General features: G+C 34.1%; 1 protein-coding gene across 3 annotated transcripts in view; it reads right to left on the reverse strand.

Annotated features, from left to right (window-relative positions):
• The window catches only part of SLCO1B3 (solute carrier organic anion transporter family member 1B3), a 196,804-nt gene that overhangs the window by 155,699 nt on the left and 20,660 nt on the right, over positions 1-20,445 (reverse strand). For all 3 annotated transcript variants that reach the window (XM_030804741.1, XM_030804742.1, XM_003265581.4), the window contains 4 exons: positions 7,455-7,596; positions 4,052-4,184; positions 1,477-1,598; positions 55-201 (listed from right to left, as the gene is read on the reverse strand). In XM_030804741.1, coding sequence (XP_030660601.1) covers positions 55-201; positions 1,477-1,598; positions 4,052-4,184; positions 7,455-7,596 — 544 coding nt within the window. The remainder of the gene's footprint in view (positions 1-54; positions 202-1,476; positions 1,599-4,051; positions 4,185-7,454; positions 7,597-20,445) is intronic.

A 20,445-nucleotide genomic window follows, 5' to 3' on the forward strand; every position in this document is an offset into this window, starting at 1 on the left:
CAAGGGTAGATCCAGGGAATGTAATCATGAAATTTAATATATTCTGTACGTTACCTACATACAAGGAAGAATGTCCTTCTTTTGCAAAATCATCAATGTATGAAATCCCCAATGGTACTATGGGGGTTTCCCCTATACCACGAAGCATATTCCCCATGAAGACATAGATCCACATGTGTGACCCAGATTCCTTTACACAATCTATCAAGACAAGAAAGTGTTTTACTTTAAACATTAATTTTAACATTCCTATTAGAAATTTAACTACTTTAAATCCTTCATTTTTCCATTTTTTGTTTGTTTCTTTCCTAATTACAAGTGATTCATATTCACTTTACAAAGTTTGAAAATAAGGAAGGGCACAAAGAAAACAAGTAAAAATTTTCTATAATTACACTACACACAGAAGATCATTGCAAATGTTATTCTAGATCTTCTGCATTTTTAGTGCACAAAATATGCATAATATTCATTATGTACATTACATATTTAAAAATCCAGGTTATTTTTAAGGTGCATATACAATTATCACTATATTGTCACAATTTCCCCATGTTGTTAAGAGTTCTTCTATATTAAAATTTTAATTACTGGCATAGTAGTGTGTTGAATAATAGTTTCCTAATTTGGTTAAACAATCTCTTCTTTTGTCGTTACAAAATACTTTTATTTTTATTCTGTTAAACACGGATGTCATGGCTGTGATTATGAAATGTCCTCATGAACATTACTGATGATTTCCTTAAGATTAATCAAGAAAGTAGGCAAGTATATTTTTGTTCTTTAATATATACTGAAAATTAATCTCCAGAAAGATTTTCAAATTTATACTCTCCCAGCAATACAGAAAACTTGAAATCATTTTTTTCCTCCACTTCATTTATTTTTATTAAATTTTGGAGTTAAAATTATAATTATATTATTGTGTTAAAATAGTTACAAAGTCTTCAAATGCTATAACATTTTGTATCTTTATAAAGAGAAAGTTATATTATTCACATATTTCTACCACTTTCTGCCTTTTTATTTTAAATGTGTATGTTCTTTGCAAATTTCCTACTAAATTTGTTCTTTTGTCTTATCTACTTCTAAATGCCCTCTGTATACAATAATCCATTTGTACACTAGGAGATTTGTTCTAGGACAGCTCATATGTATACAAATTTATGCAGACTTAAGTCCTCTCATTTGCCCTGTGGAAACCGCCTATAGAAGTCAGACCTCCACATGGGTGGTGGGTTTCTCCTTTTGTTTGGTTGGACAAAAGCTGCATATAAAGTGAACACGTGCAGTTCAAACCTGTGTTGTTTAAGAATCGACTGTATATATTAACAGTATGATTTTGTCTGTATGTAAGGGATAAACGTTCTTCCTATTTGTTCTTAAATCAATTTTGCTAAAGAATATCACAAACTTTATAGATGTGATTAAATCTATCAATCTAGAATTTGTTTTACTGTCACCATTAATTCTTACCTTTTTCTACTATCTCAGGTGATGTTCCATTGAATGATAAGGTTTGATTAATTAAACAGGTTGATAAACTTGATGTTGAATTTTCTGATGGATTAATATGGGTTTCTTTAGAATACCTGTAACTATAAAAGCAACATTAGATTGAACATTTTGCTTATCTACTGAATATTTTCAGTTTTCCTAGAAATACAAAGAAATTTTCTCCTTTATTTGAACCACTGTCTTCTCCAAATTACCAGAATCTTGTTTGTCAACTTCCCAGCATGTATTTCAGAACAGGTGATAAGAGGGGGTGAAATGGGAGTGTCTACTAAGAAAGATACTTCAATACACCATGAACAAAGTGAGTTATCACCTTGCTATTATCCTAAGGGTGCTTATAATCTGGTCAAGATATGAAATATTCTGGTTTCGCCTGTTGTTTTTTTATCTGTTAACTATGTCTATTTATCCCTTTGAGTTATCGTCAAAGATGGTCAATCTGTCTGATTTTCTTTCATGTACATACACACACACACACACACACACACACACACACACAAAATGCTTGACTTTTCAAAACTCAATAAAAACAAATTTCTAATTCATTTCAACTTTATGAGGAAAAACTTAATAAGAACAACAGAGATGGAGCTGGAATAGGGACAGATGCTGATGCTCAAAAATACTAAGTGCTCTGTGAGCTCTAAGGCCAACATATAGTGTGCCAGGCATTTTGCTCAACTTCAAAGAACAAGAAATAAAACAGGAAGATTAAGAAATAAAACACACAGTGTTTGTACTTTGGAAATTTCACTCTCTCTAAGATAAATGTATATGATCAAAGATATAGTAAATTTAATATACAAGGTCCTGAGCTGTCACACACCCACAAAAAAGAAATGATCAGTGGCTGGGCGCGGTGGCTCACGCCTGTAATTCCAACACTTTGGGAGGCCGAGGGGGCGGATCACGAGGTCAGGAGATCGAGACCATCCTGGCTAACATGGTGAAATCCCATCTCTACTAAAAATACAAAAAATTAGCCAGGCATGGTAGCGGGCGCCTGTAGTCCCAGCTACTCGGGAAGCTGAGGCAAGAAAATGGTGTGAACCTGGGAGGTGGAGCTTGCAGTGAGCCGAGATCGCGCCACTGCACTCCAGCCTGGGCGACTAGTGAGACCCCGTCTCAAAAAAAAAAAAAAAAAAGAAATGATCAGCTTTTCCTGGAGGTGAAGGCAGATCAAAGAAAACTTCACAATGTGAAGGACAGATTAAATGAATATTGAAGATGGGTAGAATTCTAATTGGTAGACAAAGGAAGAAAAGTATTCAAGTCTGTAGAAATAACAGATGCAAAGATACGACATATTATGGCACATTAGAGAACTGTAAGCCTAGAATGTGGTCCTCAAATGTGGGGAGCAATGGAAGATGAAGCTGGGATAGTTGCATTTAAGGCATAACCTCCATAAAAATCATGAAGAATAAGATATTAAGAAGATTAGAGGGAATTATGGGACACAGAAATTATGGTGTCAGAAGCAAAGGAAAAAGATGGGCATGATGAAGAAGCCACAAAAATAGAAAAATGAATCAAGATTGTGGAATACGATGAGCATTAGAGCAGTACCATTAAGAAGAAAGTTCTTAAAAGGGCCAAATGGCCAAATGTAGGGGGAAAAAAACAGAATATGGTGACCAAAAGGCATGATTGCTGGATTTGGCATTAAGGAATTGGTGTCTCTAACAAACTGCTCATTGTCTCTCGGTATCCTTTCTTCTCTCCTTCCACAGTAACAGAAGTTGGGTTTTTTAGCAGGAAATATGGAAGCCTGGAATAAAGTATATTTTTTCCAGCATCTATATATCTATGTGTAAAATGTAACTGACTTCTGGTAAATGTGGAATCAGTGAAAGTGTTTTGCTTCTGAAAATGCTCCTGGAGCTCAGCCTGTGGGCACTCTTTGTTCTTGTTCTTCTCTTCTATCCTGTTGCCTGGAAATACATTGCCACAATTTGTAACATGAGGACACGGCCATGCAAGGCATAGCACTATGATGAAAAGTAGAATCATATCATCCTTGGACTAGTTACATTAAAAAATGTAAAAAATAAACTTCTATCTTATTTAAGTTATTGCTATTTTCAGTTTTCTCATATGAACTTCTTACTCTAATCATAACTACACAGTTACCTTAGAAAGAGCAGCTTCAGTGAAATGCTGATGGGAAAACCTGTACAGCAGCAGGTGAAGTTGTGAAGCCTTACTGAGGATAATCAAAATCTTACAGGCAAAAACATAAAATACATATGTTCTACAAAAATTGGTAAATAACATATTTATTTCATATAAAACTGCATACCTTATATAATATTATTCTTATTTAAAAGTGTATAAAAGCCATGATAAAGAAATACATGATGAATAAAGCAATACATGAACTATTATATAGGAAATATACTCCATTTCTCTAGGCATACCTATAGGTATTCCTCTCAAAAGGTAACTGCCTACTTAAAAGTATAAAAATAAAATTCTACTGCTAATTTACAAGTAGCTGATAATAAATGGCTCAGAGCTGTTTAACACTTACTATCCCATGAAGAAATGTGGTAAAGCTGTCAAAATACTTCCAGTTCCCATAAGGAGACAACCAATTCCAATTAACTTCGGTCTGTGTAGTTTAGATCCAAAGTAACTTACAAATACAATCACAAGCAAATTTCCTAGAAAAAGAACAAAATTATGTTGATATGACTTAGTGTAATTTTGTATCTAGTAGAACTGAATGCCCCAAATGAATGCAAATATGCCCAAGACATTGTACCTTCCCTCAAAGACCATGTAATTTAATTGTGAAAGTGAACTCTCCTACACTAAACTACTCATTGAAAAGTTGTATAGTATTAATAAGTAGAATAGGTTTTATATGCAAAGAAAGCACTTAGGTAATTTGGCTATATGAGAGAAGCACAGTTTTTTTGAAAATTTGGAGTTTACTGGATTGCATTGGAATGGAAAATGTCTTCCTAATCTGAGGGAAAGATAATCATTCATGCATATTTTAAACTTATTCTAGGCATTCTTTAAATTTATACTATGTACCTACCACAGTGCTCAGAGTCAGAAATAAAAAAAAAAAAATCATGGTACTTGTTCTATAGAAACACACTAGTAATAAAATAAAACAGATGGATAGATGTGCTATTAGATTATGGAAATAGCGAGCTTAAATTAATTAGGGGCTTTGTGAAAGTTTCCTGGAGGATACATTATTTGAGATGTAATGTTCAGTATAAATTATTTAGATTAAAACATGGAAGAAGAGCAATAAGAGTAGACCAATTCAGATTTATCTGTAGCCTTATATATAACATTGAACAGACAATAATCAAGAATTATTGAACACTGATGGAAAATAGTTTCACGAAAGAAAGCACTAGAATGGACCAGCAGATAAAGCAACACAAGAATAAATACTTAAAACAATATTGAACTAAAAAGAGTAGAAACTTTTTAAAAAAAAAATCCTGTTAGTATATTTAAAGGTAAAATGGCATGTCACAGCCATAGAATCAGAACTGGCAGACTAAAAATAATAAGACAACAATAAAGTGTTGTTATAAATTTAAAATATAATTAAAAATTTACAAATTAGAACTTGATATAAAAGATGACATCACACATAAGAGAAAATTGATGAAACATAAAGAAAAGAGGTAGAAATTTGGAGGAAAAAATTTTAAAGGAAAAATATCCAGAAAATATATTATTTATCTCATACATGTTTCAGAAGAAAAGAAAGAATAAAATACAGGAAGAAACAAATAGGAAACAGAAAATAAAGTTTTTGTGTTAGAGGAAGACGTAAGCTTTCATATGAAAGTTCCTACATTTGTCCAGCAAAAATAATGTAGAAAGAGAGAGAGTCTCGGATACATGCTGGTAAGTTTTTGGATATTTAAAGATAAAAAAGAGATGCATATCAGTGCATGAAAACTACAGTGGTAATAATTTCTCATATACAACACTGAATGTTATAAAACAGTAGATGAATATTTTTAATGTTTTGAGAAAAAGGGATTTAGAAATTTTAATTCCATACCCAGACAAATTATCAATTAAATATGATATTAAAATAAATATTCCAACAGGCAAGGGCTTAGAAAATATGCCACATTTTCAATTCTTCCTAAAAAAAATAATTACAGTCATCCCTCGTGTCCATGGGTTATTGGTTCTAAAATGCTCTGTAGACACCAAGATTTGTGGATGCTCAAGTCCTTTAGGTAAGTGTAGTATTGCCTGGATGTGGAGGGTCACGTCTGTAATCCCAGCACTCTGAAAGGCTGAGGCTAGCAGATTACTTGAGGCTAGGAGTTTGAGATCAGCCTGGCCAAATGGTGAAAACTCATCTCCACTTAAAAATACGAAAATTAGCCAGATGTGGTGGCACACGCCTCTAATCCCAGCTATTCAGGAGGCTGAGGCAGGAGAATCGCTTAAACCCAGGTGGTGGAGGTTGCTGTGAGCTGACATCAGGGCACTGCACCAGCCTGGGTGACAGAGCAAGACTCTGCCTCAAAAAAGAAAAACAAACAAACAAAAGATGTAGTATTTCATAAAACCTATCAACATCCTCCTGTATGCTTTATATCATCCCTAGATAACTTCTAATACTTCTAATACAATGTAAATACTATGTAAATAGTTGCTATTCTATGTTGTTTTTATTTGTATCATTTTTATTAATATATGGCCATTTTTTAGTTTTATATTTTTTGAATATGACTTGCATCCGTGAGTGTGGAACCTGTGGATACAGAGGGTCATCTATACATGAAGGTATACTCCAGAAAGAGTAAAGATGAGATTTGAAGTCACAGGATTCAAGAAACAGAGGTAAGAAACCAACTGATAATGATGTTCAAATGATTACTGTTAAATAGCTGCAAAGTTTAACAAAAATGTTAAGGATTAATTTCATAATAAAAATAGACATACAGTGAATTAAACGTTAAAACTAATAACATTCCAATTCTAAAATTCTAGATGATTTCATTGAGCCTGGGAGGTAAACAAGTGAAGGACATGTAGAGTGTCATATCTTTGAATCACAAACATTCTGAATTTATGTAAAGAGATAAATCTTCCTTTGACAATTACATTTTAGTCATTAGTTAAGCATTGTGTAAATACATTTAAAATAGAAACATGAAATGTAGAAAATATTTGCAGTCTATATAATAGACTATTTGGTGGTCCCTCCAAATAATTAGAAAGTGAAAAGAAAAAGGGAAAATTAGCAGAGGCTATGAGCTAGCAGTTCGTAAAATAAGAAAAATTTTAATTTTTCTTTGAAAAATTATTATATTGAAAATATATTATTTTCAATTATATAGTATAATATTTTCAATTATTATATAAAATCTCACTATTGTTGGAGAAATCCAAATTAAAATGGTGACATCAAAGCAATATCTTCAATGTTCAAAAAAAAAAAAAAAGACTTTAAACTCCCAATGTTGTACACAGTTAAAACAGTAGAATCTAGTGTAGGTTGCTCCTATGCAGTCCCTCCACCTAAAATCATAAGAATTATAGTCCTCCCTCAACCTTTCTTCACGCTGGGGCACCTTGAGACAAGGGAGATAAAGTTTCCTAAAAAATTAATTTGCAGACCATGAGTCTGTGTAGGATCAGAGTTTTTCAACATCCTCACTATAGACATTTTGGGAAGGATAGTTCTTTGTCGGTAAGTCTGTCTTGTGCATTGCACAGTGTTTAGCAGCATCCCTGACCTCTACCCCTAGGTACCAGTGGCATCCTCCCCGCCCCAGCCCATTTATAGCAACAAAAATGTCCTAACATATTGCCAAATTGCCCATGAGAGACAAATGTACACCTAGTCCAGACCCAGTGATATAAAGCATGCATGAACAGTTTGTTTTTTAACTTATGCAAGTATGGTTATCAAATAGAAAAAAAAAAGTTACCAATTTCAAAGCTTCCATCAATTAAACCAGCAAGAGAAGAGGATATATCAAATCTCCTTTCTATCTGAGTGATGGAAATTTTCATAATGATTCCACCTAGTGCTTTAGCAATATAGCTGAATGACAGGGCTGCCAAGAACATCTAAAAACAATAGAAGAAAAAAGGAAAATTGGTTAATCAAAGAACTATATAATGTTTATAGGTACATGGAACTAAAACAGTTTTTCTTCTTTACTTGAAAACATTATTTTTATCATAAAAAACATACCATTTTTCCCTATACAAGTTGAAACTTCTCAGCCCTATAATATTATCATCAGTACACTACTAAAGCATGATTTTCTAACTTGGTTACAACATTCGATTGCTAGAGGAGTATAGTTAAGGTTGCTATTTTTAAACTAATTTCATTAACTGATTTATAGGAAGCTAGACACTGTTCTCAGATGGCCATGATGGTGAGCTATTCTTTATTTCCATGTGAATAGCACTGGCTAACTGGGAGGGGAATGGCAGTGCATGCAGAGGTAGCACTTTCAGGCAGCCAGCTGAAAAATAGAACTTTGTGGAGGCAAAGAGGAATTTTATGACCAACACAAGTGACTGTATCAAGACAGACAAAGGTATCCAATGCAAACTGGAACCTAAAGAGAGCAGGTATGTCCATAATTATATCAGAAAAACTAGATTTTATGACAAAATCTGTCTCAGGAGACAAAGGACATTATAGTAGCATAAAATTATCAATTCACCAGGAAGAGCCAACAATTATAAATAGATCTGCACCTAAAACTAAAGCAAAGAGATACATGAAACAAACATAGATACAACGGAAGGAAAAATGGACAGTAACATAATAATATAACAATAATAATGAACTTCAATATCCTGCATTCATTTATATACAGAACAACCAGGGGGACTATCATAGGAATCAAATGACTTGAACATGATAGACCAATTAACCTAACAGACAAATAGAGCACTCTCTGTCAAATAACAACAGAATACATCTTTTCTCCAGCAGAAATGGAACATTCTCCAAGATAGACCACCGTGGCCCACACAACAAATCTTAACAAATTAAAAATGTTGTAATTATATTAAGTATCTTTTCTGCTACAGTGCAATGAAACTAGTATTTAAAAGCAGGAATAAAACAAGAAAATCCACAGATATGTGAAATTAAAAAATTCATTCTTACACAACCAATGGGTCAAAGGAGGAATAACAAGAATTAATAAAATATCTGAGGAAAAATGAAAATGAAAACAGAAGAAACCAAAACTTATGTGATGCAGTGGAAGCAGCACTAAAGGGAAAGTTTATAAATTGATATTAAGAAAAGAAAAATCTCAAATAAATAACATAACTGTATCCATCAAGGAACCAGGAAAACAAAAACAAACCCAAAATTAAGAGAGGAAGAAAATATTAAACATTAGAGTAGAAAAAATAAAATAGAAAATAAACAAAAACAACAGAAAAAAATTAATGAACCCAAGTTGGTCTTCTGAATATATCAACAAAACTGAGAGACCTTTAGCTAAAATAAAAAAGAGAGAGAGACTTAAATAGCTAAAATTAGAACTGAAAGAGCAGGCATTACAACGGCTGTCTCAGAAATTAAAAAGAATTATAAGAGATGACTATGAACAATTATAAGCCAACAAACTGGAAAACATAAAATAAATGAATACATTCCTAGAAACACACAACCTACTAAAATTGAATTATGATTCAATTTTAAAAATCTGAACAGAACTATAATTAGGACATTGAAGCAGTATCAAATACTTCCAAAAAAGATAAAACCAGTAACCAATGTCTTCACTAGAGAATTTTACCAAACTCCTAAAGAATAAGTAACACCAATACTTTTGAAAGAAACTCCAAAATTCATTTAATGTGGCCATAATTACCCTAATACCAAAATAACATAAAGACAGAAAAAAAGAAAACTACAGAAAAATATTCCTGGTGAATATTGTTACAAAAATCCTAAATGTAATACCAGCAGACTGAATTCAACAGCATATTAAAAAAAGATCACATCATGATCCAGCAAAATATATACCTGGAATACAAGGATGGTTTAACATACAAAATTAAATCAGCATAATACATCACATTCACAAAATGAAGGACAAAACCACATGATCATCTCAATTAATGCAGAAAAAACATTTGACAAGATGCCCACTCCTAACATTAATATTAATTCAACCTACTGCTGGAAGTTCTAGGAAGAGAAATTAAACAAGAAAAAGAAATAAAATGCATTCAAATTGGAAAATAAATAAAATTATCTCTGTTCACAGATGACATCATCTTATATGTAAAGATTCTACCAAAAAAAATTTAGAAAAAATAAACACATTTAGCAAAGTTGCAGGAAACAAATCAACATTCAAAATTAAGAAGTGGTTCTAGGCACTACCAATGAACATTTCAAAAGGAAATTAAGAAAATCTCACTAGATCATAAAAAAGATAAAACAGGAATAAACTTAAATGACAAAGTGAAGATTTTTACACTGAAACCTATTAAATATTACCAAAATAAATAAAATGCAAATAAATGGGAAACATTCAATTCTCATAGACTGGAAGATTTAGTATTGTTAAAACATCCATACTATCCAAACTCATCTACAGATTTTAATTTCAATGCCATTTAATTTTTTGAATTTTGAATTTTGAATTTTTTTACAGAGTCTCTGTTGCCCAGTCTAGAGTACAATGGAGTGATCATGGCTCACTGCAGTCCCAACCTCCTGGGCTCCATCAATCCTCTCACCTCAGCGTCCTGAATAGCTGGTACTAGAGCTGTGCACCACTATGCCTAATTTTTTTTTTTTAAAGATGTGGCGTCTTGCATGTTGCTTGGCCTAGAGCTAGTCTCAAACTTCTGGCATCAAGTGATCCTCCAGCCTCAGACTTCCAAAGCCCTGGGGATACAGGTATGAACCACCATACCTAGCCAGAATTTGTATAGAAATAGAAAAAACAAATATAAAACTTACAGACAATCCAAAGGCACCCTGCATAGCTAAAATAATCTTGAAGAATAACACAGTTGGATGCTCCATATTTCCTGTTTTCAAAATATACTTCAGAGCAACTGTATTTAAGATGGTGTGTACTGAAACAAAGATAGTCATATGAAACAATGGAATAGAATAGAGTTCAGAAATGAACTGTTGCCTATATGGACAAGTGATTTTCAACAAGAGTGCCAACACTGCATGACAGGGAGAGAACAGTCTCTTCAACAATCGATGTTGAGAAAACTGGATATCCACATACAAAGGAATGAAGTTGACCCATTGTCTTACACCATATGCGAAAACTAACTCAAAATGGATTAAATGCCTAAATGTGAGACCTTACACTTTTAGAAGAAAATACAGAGAAAATGCTTCAGAGCATTCGATTTGACAATAATTTCTTGAGTATGATACCCAAAGCACAGGCAACAAAATAAAAAATAGACAAATGTGACTACATCAAACTTAAAGACCTCTGCACATAAAAAGAAACAACAAGATGAAAATTTAACCTATAGAATGGCAGAAAATAATTGCAAATCCTATATTTAATAAGGAGCTAATACCCAGAATATATAAGGAACTTCTGCAACTTAACAACAACAGAAAACAAACAATGCAATTAAAAAATGGACAAAGGACTTGAATAAACATTTCTCCAAACAAGATGTATAAATGGCCAATAAACATATGAAAAGATGCTCAACATCACTAATCATAAGGGAAATGTAAATCAAAACCGCCATGAGCTATCACCCCACACTCATCAGAATACTCACTATTCAAAGAAAAATAACAAATATTAATAAGTATGTGAAAAAGTTGGATTCACTGTGTTTGTTGTTTGAAATGTGAAATAGTGCTGCCATCATGAAAACTGGTTTGGAGTTTCCACAAAAAAGTCACAAGCAGAATTACCATAGAAGCCATCAATCCTTCTTCTATGTATATATTCAAAGAAATTCAAACTGGGATCTTGAAGACATTTTCACACACCCATGTTCATCACAGCATTATTTACAATAGCCAAGAGGTAGAAGCAACTAAAATGTTCATTGACAAATGAATAGACAAATAAAATATGGTAACGCAAATCAAAACCACAATGAGATATCATCTCACACTAGTCAGAATGGCTATTATCAACAAGTCAAAAAATAACAGATGCTGGTGAGGTTGTGAAGAAAAGGGACCACTTATACCTTGATGGTAGGAATGTAAATTAGCTCAACCATTGTGAAAAGCACTTTGGCAATTTCTCAAATAACTTAAAATAGAATTATCATTCAACCCAGCAATTGTATTCCAGCAACATGGATGAAGCTGGTGGCCATTATCCTAAGCAAACTAACACAGGAACAGAAAATCAAATATTGCATGTTCTCACTTATAAGTGTGAACAAAAAATTAAGTACATATGTATACAAAGAAGGGAACAATAGACACTGGGCCTACCTGAGGGTGGAGGTTAGGAGAATACAGAGAATAGAAAAACTACCTATCAAGTACTATGCTTATTATTTGGCTGATAAAATAATCTGTACATTGGCTGGGCGTTGTGGCTTATGCCTGTAATCCCAGCACTTTGGGAGGCCGAGGCGGGTGGATCACAAGGTCAGGAGATCAAGACCATCCTGGCTAACGCAGTGAAACCTCATCTCTACTAAAAATACAAAAAAAAAAAAAAATTAGCAGGGCGTGGCAGTGGGTGCCTGTAGTCCCAGCTACTCAGGAGGCTGAGGCAGGAGAATGGCATGAACCCGGGAGGCGGAGCTTGCAGTGAGCCGAGATCGCGCCATGGCACTCCAGCCTTGGCAACAGAGCGAGACTCTGTCTCCAAAAAATAATAATAATAATAATAATAATAATAATAATAATAATAATAATCTGTACATCAAACATCTGCAACACACAATTTACCTATATAACTAAGTTGTACATGTACCCCTGAAGTTAAAATAAAAGTTTAAAAATGTTTTTTTCCAACTTTATTTTTTCAATATTATTTTGGTTATTTGGGGACCCTTGCCATTTCATATGACTGTCAGTATTGATTTTTCCATGTCTGCAAGAAAAAAAAAAGGCTGTTGGGATTTAGATAGAATTTGTGGTAAATCTGTAGAGAAATCTGGGTAGTATTGTCATTTCAAAAATACTAAATTTTATAATCTATAAACACTGGATGTTTTTCCATTTATGTGGGTCTTTAATTTTTTAAGCAATGTTTTATAGTTTACAGTGTGTGACTTTTTTAACCTTTTTGTTTAAATTTGTTCCTATATATATTTTTGAGATGCTATGACAAATGGATTTACTCCTTTGATTATTTTTCAACGCTCATCCCTGGTGTACAGAAACACAAGTAATGTGTGTGTGTGTGTGTGTGTGTGTGTGATTTTCTACTATGTAATTTTTCTTTATTTATTAGCTCTAGTAGATTTCTTGTGGATTCTTTGGGCTTTTCTATTTACAGATAACATATAATTATGTTATCTGTAAATAAAGACAGTTTTCCTTCTTTCTAATTTGAATGCCTTTTCTTTCTTTTTCTTGTCTAATGGATCTGGCTAGAACTTCCAGAACAATCTTGAATAGCGTTAGTAAAAATGAGTATTCATGTTTTTAATTACAGGGAGAAAACTTCCAGTCTTTCAATGTCAAATATGATGCCAGCTGAAGATTTTTCATAAATGCCCTTATCATGTTGAGAGAGGTCCCTTATATTACTAGTTTTCTGGGTGTTTGTATTGAGAAAGGGTATTGGATTTTTGTCAAATGCATCTAGTAAGATGGTCATCTGGCTTTTTTCTTTGCTTAATGTATCGCATTACTTTGAGTTTCGTGTATTTAATCATGCTTAAATTTCCAGGATGAATCCATCTTTGTTATGGTGTACAATCTTTTAAATGTGCTGTTGGAATTAATTGGCTAGTACTTTCTTGAAAATTTTTTAATACACTTAATAGACTTTATTTTTTAGAGCAATTTAGATTTACAAAAAAAAAATTGACCATAAATTACAGAGAGCTTCCACATATTCCCTCTATCCACACATAGTTTCCCCTACTATTATGTTTACCTTCTATTGGTGTGGTACATTTGTTTATACTGATGAACCAATTTTGATGCATTATTATTAAGTGAAGAGCATATTTTACATTAGAGTTCACTTCGTGTGTTGTACAGTCTATCGACTTTGATAAATGTATATTGATAGGTCTTCATTACTGTATCATGAACAATAGTCTCCCTAAAAATCCTCTGCACTGTGTTTCTTTCTCTCTTCCTCTCTTCCTCAAACACTTGGCAACTACTGAGCACATTCCTCTCTTTAGATTTTTCTTTTCCAGAATCTCATATATTTGAAATCTTACAATATATAACATTTTAAGATTTGCTTCTTTGCTTACAATTATGTTTTGGATGTCTTTCCATGTATTTTTATGACTTGATGTCCCATTTCTTTTTAATCACTAAAAAAAATTCTATTGTTTGACTGTATCACAGTTTGTTTACCTATTCACCTATTGAAAGATATCTTGGTTGCTTTTAAGTCATGACAATCATAAATAAATCTGCTATAACACTTGTGTGCAGGCTTTTATGTGGATATAAGCTTTCAAGTCATTTGGGTAAATACTGAGGTCTATGACTGCAGGATTGTACAGTAAGCCTGTCTTTAGATTCATAAGAAACTATCAGATTGTTTTACAAAGTGGTTCTACCATTTTGCATTCCCACCAGCAATAAATGAGAATTCCGGTTGCTCCTCATATTTGCCAGCATCTGGCATTTTTTGTGTTTGGAATGTTACTCACTATAATAAGTATGTAATGAAAGCTCATTGTTTGAACTGGCAATTCACTATTGACATATTATGTTGACCATGTTTTCTTTTCTTTTTTTTTTGAGACGGAGTCTTGCTCTGTCACCCAGGCTGGAGTGCAGTGGCACGACCTCGGCTCACTGCAAACTCCGCCTCCCGGGTTCACGCCATTCTCCTGCCTCAGCCTCCCGCGTAGCTGGGACTACAGGCGCCTGCCATCACGCCCGGCTAATTTTTTTTTTTGTATTTTTAATAGAGACGGGGTTTCACCATGTTAGCCAGGATGGTCTCGATCTCCTGACCTTGTGATCTGCCCACCTCAGCCTCCCAAAGTGCTGGGATTACAGGCTTGAGCCACCGCGCCCGGCGACCATGTTTTCATATAGTTGTTTACCATCTGTATATGTCCATCAGTAAGGTATCTGTTCAGATCTTTTTTCCCATTTTATAATTGGCTGTTTTCTTATGATTGAGTTTTAAGTGTTCTTTGTAGATTTTGAATATCAGCCCCTTATTAGATATATAATCCACTGGTCTCCATAGTTTCTGATAAGAAATCAGTTATTAATCTTATGGGACAGCACTTGTACATGATGATTCCCATTCTAGTTGCTTCCAAGATTCTGTATTATTATTTTGACTTTTAATGGTTTGATTACAAAATATCTCAAAGTGAATTTCCTTCAGTTTTTTTACTTGGAGTTCCTTAAGCTTCTAGGCTATTGAGATTTATGTCTTTCCTCAAATTTGTCGTGTTCTCAGCCAGCCCATTTTTCAAATATTCTTTTTTCCCTTTTCTCTATTCTCCTTCTGAAATCCCTGTAATTTGTATGCTGGTTCACCTGATGGTGTATGACAGGTCTTTAGGTTTTGTTCACTTTTCTTCATATATATATATTTTTTCTGCTTCTCAGACTGAAATTTTCAATTGACCTACCTTAAAATTTGATGATTCTGTCTTCTGCCTGCTTAAGGTTGCCACTGAACTTTGCTTTTAGTTCAGGCTGCTATAATAAATTACTATAGACTAAATGGGTTGAAAAATAAACATGTATATTTCATAATTCTGAAAGCTGGGTTGTCTGAGATCAAGGGGCCAACACAGTTGAATTCTGGTGAAGGCTCTCTTTTAGGATGAAGACAGCTAACTTCTACTTGTACCCTCACAGGGAGGGAAAAATTTAGTTGGCTCTCTCACATTATCTAAGGGCACAAATCCCATCATGAAGGGTTCCTCTCTCATGATCTGTTTACTGCCAAAAGCCTCAAATACTAACACCTTGGGATCAGGGTTTCCATATGTAATTGGCAAGAAGGGCACAAATATTCAGTCCATAACTCTTTCCGTATAAATTTTTATTTTAGCTATTTTTTTTTTATTCTTCCACCTTTGGTTAGCCTTGGGCTGAGCCTGAGGATCAGCCTTAGGTAAAAGCTTATGGTCTTCTCAGTTGTTTTACAAGTGAGTCTACCACCCTGGGCATATGTGAGGCTTTCTAAATACCTCCAGGAACATGAAGTGCTAGCTTCACAGTAAGCTTGATAAATTTCTATTTTTATTAAAATTGTGAACTACCAACCTCCAGCTCTCTGCTTTAAGTTTATTCAAATAAAAACAAAACAGAGATACAAATGTACATAATTGTCAGATAAATTTTAATGTGTCACTGACAGGAAGAGACAACTGGCATCGAGATAAGAGGTAAAGTCTCTATCTCCCTGCAGTCACGGCAAGCTGTTCATTAGTGTAAAACGGTAAAATTTCTGGACTTACAGTCAGAAGACAGTTCTAAGCTTCTACAGTTTATTTTATTTTAAAAAATAACTCCCCTGCCCCACTGAACCTTCTCTTTCCCATAACTCTCCCTTGTGTCCTTTCCAGTAGAAGCTTAGAGTTGACTATGCTTGCATGACTCAAATCCTATTTTTTTCGTCATTCCTCCCAAGTATCCATCGATTATGTTATTCTGGTTATCCCCTGTTCTTCCAGGGATTTGTTTCAGACACTCTTCTCTTTTTACTTTATATACTTTTTCTGGGAAAATTCACTCATTGTCATTGTTTATATTACCATCTGTTAAGGACTGAATGTTTGCATATCCTTCAAATATATATGTTGATAGTTTTTGTTTTAGCAGCCTGAGCTGTTTAAAACACCAAGACATAGTTTGCAATTCCAAGTCAGCAAAGTTAAATACCTTATAAAACAAAGAAACTAACTAACTAACTAAAGAATAACACTCTTTGGAAGAATATAACAATGTTCAAAATTATCTACATATGAAGGTCCAGGAAAATGTGAGATATTCTCATGAGAAATGACAATCAACAAAAACCAATCCATAGATGGCACATATGTTGGAATCACTGACCAGAATTTTGAAAGAACGATTCTAACTATTCTCTTTGATATAAAGGAAACCAATGTCATATTAAACAAAAATATACTGAATGTTACCAAAAGAAGTAAGCTATGAAAATGAAAAAATATTGGAATATGTGAAATAAATACGTGTAACTGTTGTTGCTTTAAAGTCTGTTTTATCTGATATAAGAATAGCTCCTGCTCACTTTTTGATTTCCATTTCCACAGAATGGAACACCAGTTAAAAAAAAAAGACAAGGAAGATCATTATATAATGATAGAAGAATCAATCCAACTAAAAGAGATTAAATTTTTATGTACCTAACAATGGAGCTCCCAGATTCATAAAATAATTACTACTAGACCTAAGAAATCAGTAGACAGCAACACAATTATAGTGGAGAACTTGAAAACTTCACTGACCGCACTAGCCACATGATCTAGAGAGAAAGTCAACAAAAACAATGTACTTAAACTACACTCTAGAACAAATGAGCCTAACAGATATTATGGGACATTCTACCCAAAAACTGCAGAATATACATTCTTGTCATCAACACACGGAACACTCTCAAATGTAGATCATATGATACATCACAAAACAAATCTCAATTTTTTTTTTCATATTCAGGCACCTCTAAACATATTTTCTTTATTTCCTCCAGAGAACAGGCTTTAGTTCTGAGGTCCTTGTAAACATTTAACACAAAAGAACAAACTGAAGCATCTATATCCTTGCCCTGTATTGCTGGGGTGAGTTTACACAAGGAGAAGTTGAGATAAATGCAGTAGTCACAGGTGAGCTTCTTACTCAGTTCAAAGTCGGTCTTGGGATGAGAGTCCCACATAGCCAGGACAGCTGACTTTCTGTGATTTCCAAGGGGCACACAAGACATTAAGGACTGATGATGTTTCTACTCATTGTTGATCAGGGTCAAACCTTTTCACTAACTGGGGCTGCTCTTTCCAAGAGGTCAGAGGTCAGAAAGCTGGTAGAATTGTACAAGACCATCTTGACAGTATCTGTAGATCTGCTTTTCCCATGTGGCTACCTTGTACATAGGGTCACAATCAGCCTGGTGAGCTCAATGACATAGTCTAAGTCTTGCTGGACAATAAAATGGCTAGCAATGAATCCATCTCTGAAACTCAGCAGGGATAGAACTGGTGTTTTTTTTTTTTTAGACAGTCTCACTCTTTCACACAGACTAAAGTGCAGTGACACAATCTCGGCTCACTGCAACTTCTGCCTCCCGGGTTCAAGCAATTCTCCTGCCTCAGCCTCCCGAGTAGCTGGGATTACAGGCATGCACCACCACACCTGGCTAATTTTTGTATTTTTAATAGAGATGTGGTTTCACCACGTTGGCCACGCTGGTCTCGAATTCCTGACCTCAGGTGATTCACCCACCTTGGCCTCCCAAAGTGCTGGGATTCCAGGCATGAGCTACCGCGCCCAGCCGAATAATTTTTCTTTAACTGAAATCATATCAACTATTTTTTCAGAGCATAGTGGAATAAAACTAAAAATCAACTCCAGAAGGAACCCCTAAAACTACACAAATACACGGAAAATAAACAATCTGCTCCTGAATGATTTGGGGGTTATCAATTAATGCAAGATGGAATTTTTTTTTTTTCTTTGAGACAGATGCTTGCTCTGTCAACCAGGCTGGAGTGCAATGGTGTAATCTCGGCTCACTGCAACCACTGCCTCCTATGTTCAAGTGATCCTCCTGTCTCAGCTTCCCAAGTAACTGGTACTACAGGGGTATATGCCACCATGCCTGGCTAATTTTTGTATTTTAGTAGAGAGGGGGTTTCACAACCTTGGCCAGGCTGGTCCTGAACTCCCAACCTCAAGTGATCCGCCCACCTCAGCCTTCCAAAGTGCTGTGATTACACGGGGGAGCCACTGCGCCTGGGCAGAAATTTTATTTAAAAATTTGGAAATACATACATATATATATGTAAGTAAGGTATCTTTATATACCTTAAACATATGTATATATAAATATCTTTAAGTTTAAGGTATATAAAGTTTAAGGTATATATAGACACACACACACATACATATATACACACGTTATATACCATATATATGTTTAAAGTGTACAAAGATTTTAATTAAAATTAACAATAACTTAATAATGAATTCCTTAAAAGGAGGATAATAAGTTGAAGAGGAGAACATTTAAAAATAAAAAATACATGCAAATTTTCCAATATTCAACAAAAATGTGAAAACCTCAGATTGAGAGTGCCTGTTGAACACCCAGCAAAAGACATAAGGACATATATATATATGGAGAAAGTTTAGTAAAACATAAGAATATCAATGACAAAAAAAAAATTTGAAGTCTTTCAGAAAAGAAAGCTATCAATTTTAAACAGTAAGTGTGGATACACAAAAGATTAATAATACTTTTTTTTTTTTCTTTTTGAGACAGAGTCTCACTCTGTTGCCCAGGCTGGAGTGCAGTGACGTGATCTCGGCTCACTGCAAGCTCCGCCTCCAGGGTTCCTGCCATTCTCCTGCCTCAGCCTCCTGAGTAGCCGGGACTACAGGTGCCCACCACCACACCCAGCTAATTTTTTTGTATTTTTAGTAGAGACAGGGTTTCACCATGTTAGCCAGGATGGTCTCTATCTCCTGATCTCATGATCCACCCAACTCGGCCTCCCAAAGTGCTGGGATTATAGGCATGAGCCCTGCGGATGAATAATACTTTTGAAGTATGGAGGTAAGAGAACATTAAAACTGTAATTTTATATTTAGCCACATAGTCATTCAACTATAAGGAAATATATTATTGAGCATATAAGTTCTCAAAAGTGTGGCATGTAAAGATTCACACTGAAATCAAATTCAGAAGATATACGTCAATAAAACAAGAATCAAATACTGAAGATATTGTGTGAGATTTGTAAAATAAGGTGAATAAAATACTTGATAATTTTGTAATTGTCTTTTAAAAAATGAGACCAAAAATAGAAAAGGAAAGAAAATAGATATAATATCTAAAATTTAAAATTTTAAATGGAAAATCGAGATGTATCAACAGTATAAAGGTTAAAGAGGCATATCAAAGAACATGAGAACATGTTTTTTAGTATGTTTGGGGCTTCTATTAAAAATATAGCAAAATATAGCATATAACAAAACTGAGTACCTTATAAACAACAGAAATTTGTCACAGTTCCAGAGGTTGAAAAGTCTGAGATTAGGACAGCAGCAGGAAGAGGGTCATCTTCTCACAGTAATCTCACAGTGGGAAGGGCAAAATAGCTCTCTGAGGTCTCTTTTATAAAAACACTAAGCCCATTCATGAGGGGTCTGCTTTCATGACCTAATCACTTCTCAAAGTCTCTACCTTTGGATCAGAGACAGTACAAATATTCAGACCACAGCAATATGCTACAGTATTTGCCTTGTTGTAAGAGAGATAAATATATCAATTCAAAAAGTATAAGAAAACATTAAAAGGCAACAGGGAAGGGAGTCAATTGGCATAATATTCTAAGATAGTAGAAACAAGTTTGACTATATAAAATAACAATAAACGTAAGTGGACAAAATTGCTAGTTTAAAGGCAGAGATTTTTCAGTTTGGATATTTTTTGAAAAATCTAAATATGAGATCTTGATAACAGGTATTCCTAATTCATGAGGAAGTGTTAATGATGGTAAAAGAATAAGAAGCAATTTAAAAAAATCTTGTAGCTGTATAAATAATAGCCCAAATAGATT

This window comes from Nomascus leucogenys, chromosome 23 (assembly GCF_006542625.1).
Source record: "Nomascus leucogenys isolate Asia chromosome 23, Asia_NLE_v1, whole genome shotgun sequence".
Classification (NCBI taxonomy): domain Eukaryota; kingdom Metazoa; phylum Chordata; class Mammalia; order Primates; family Hylobatidae; genus Nomascus; species Nomascus leucogenys.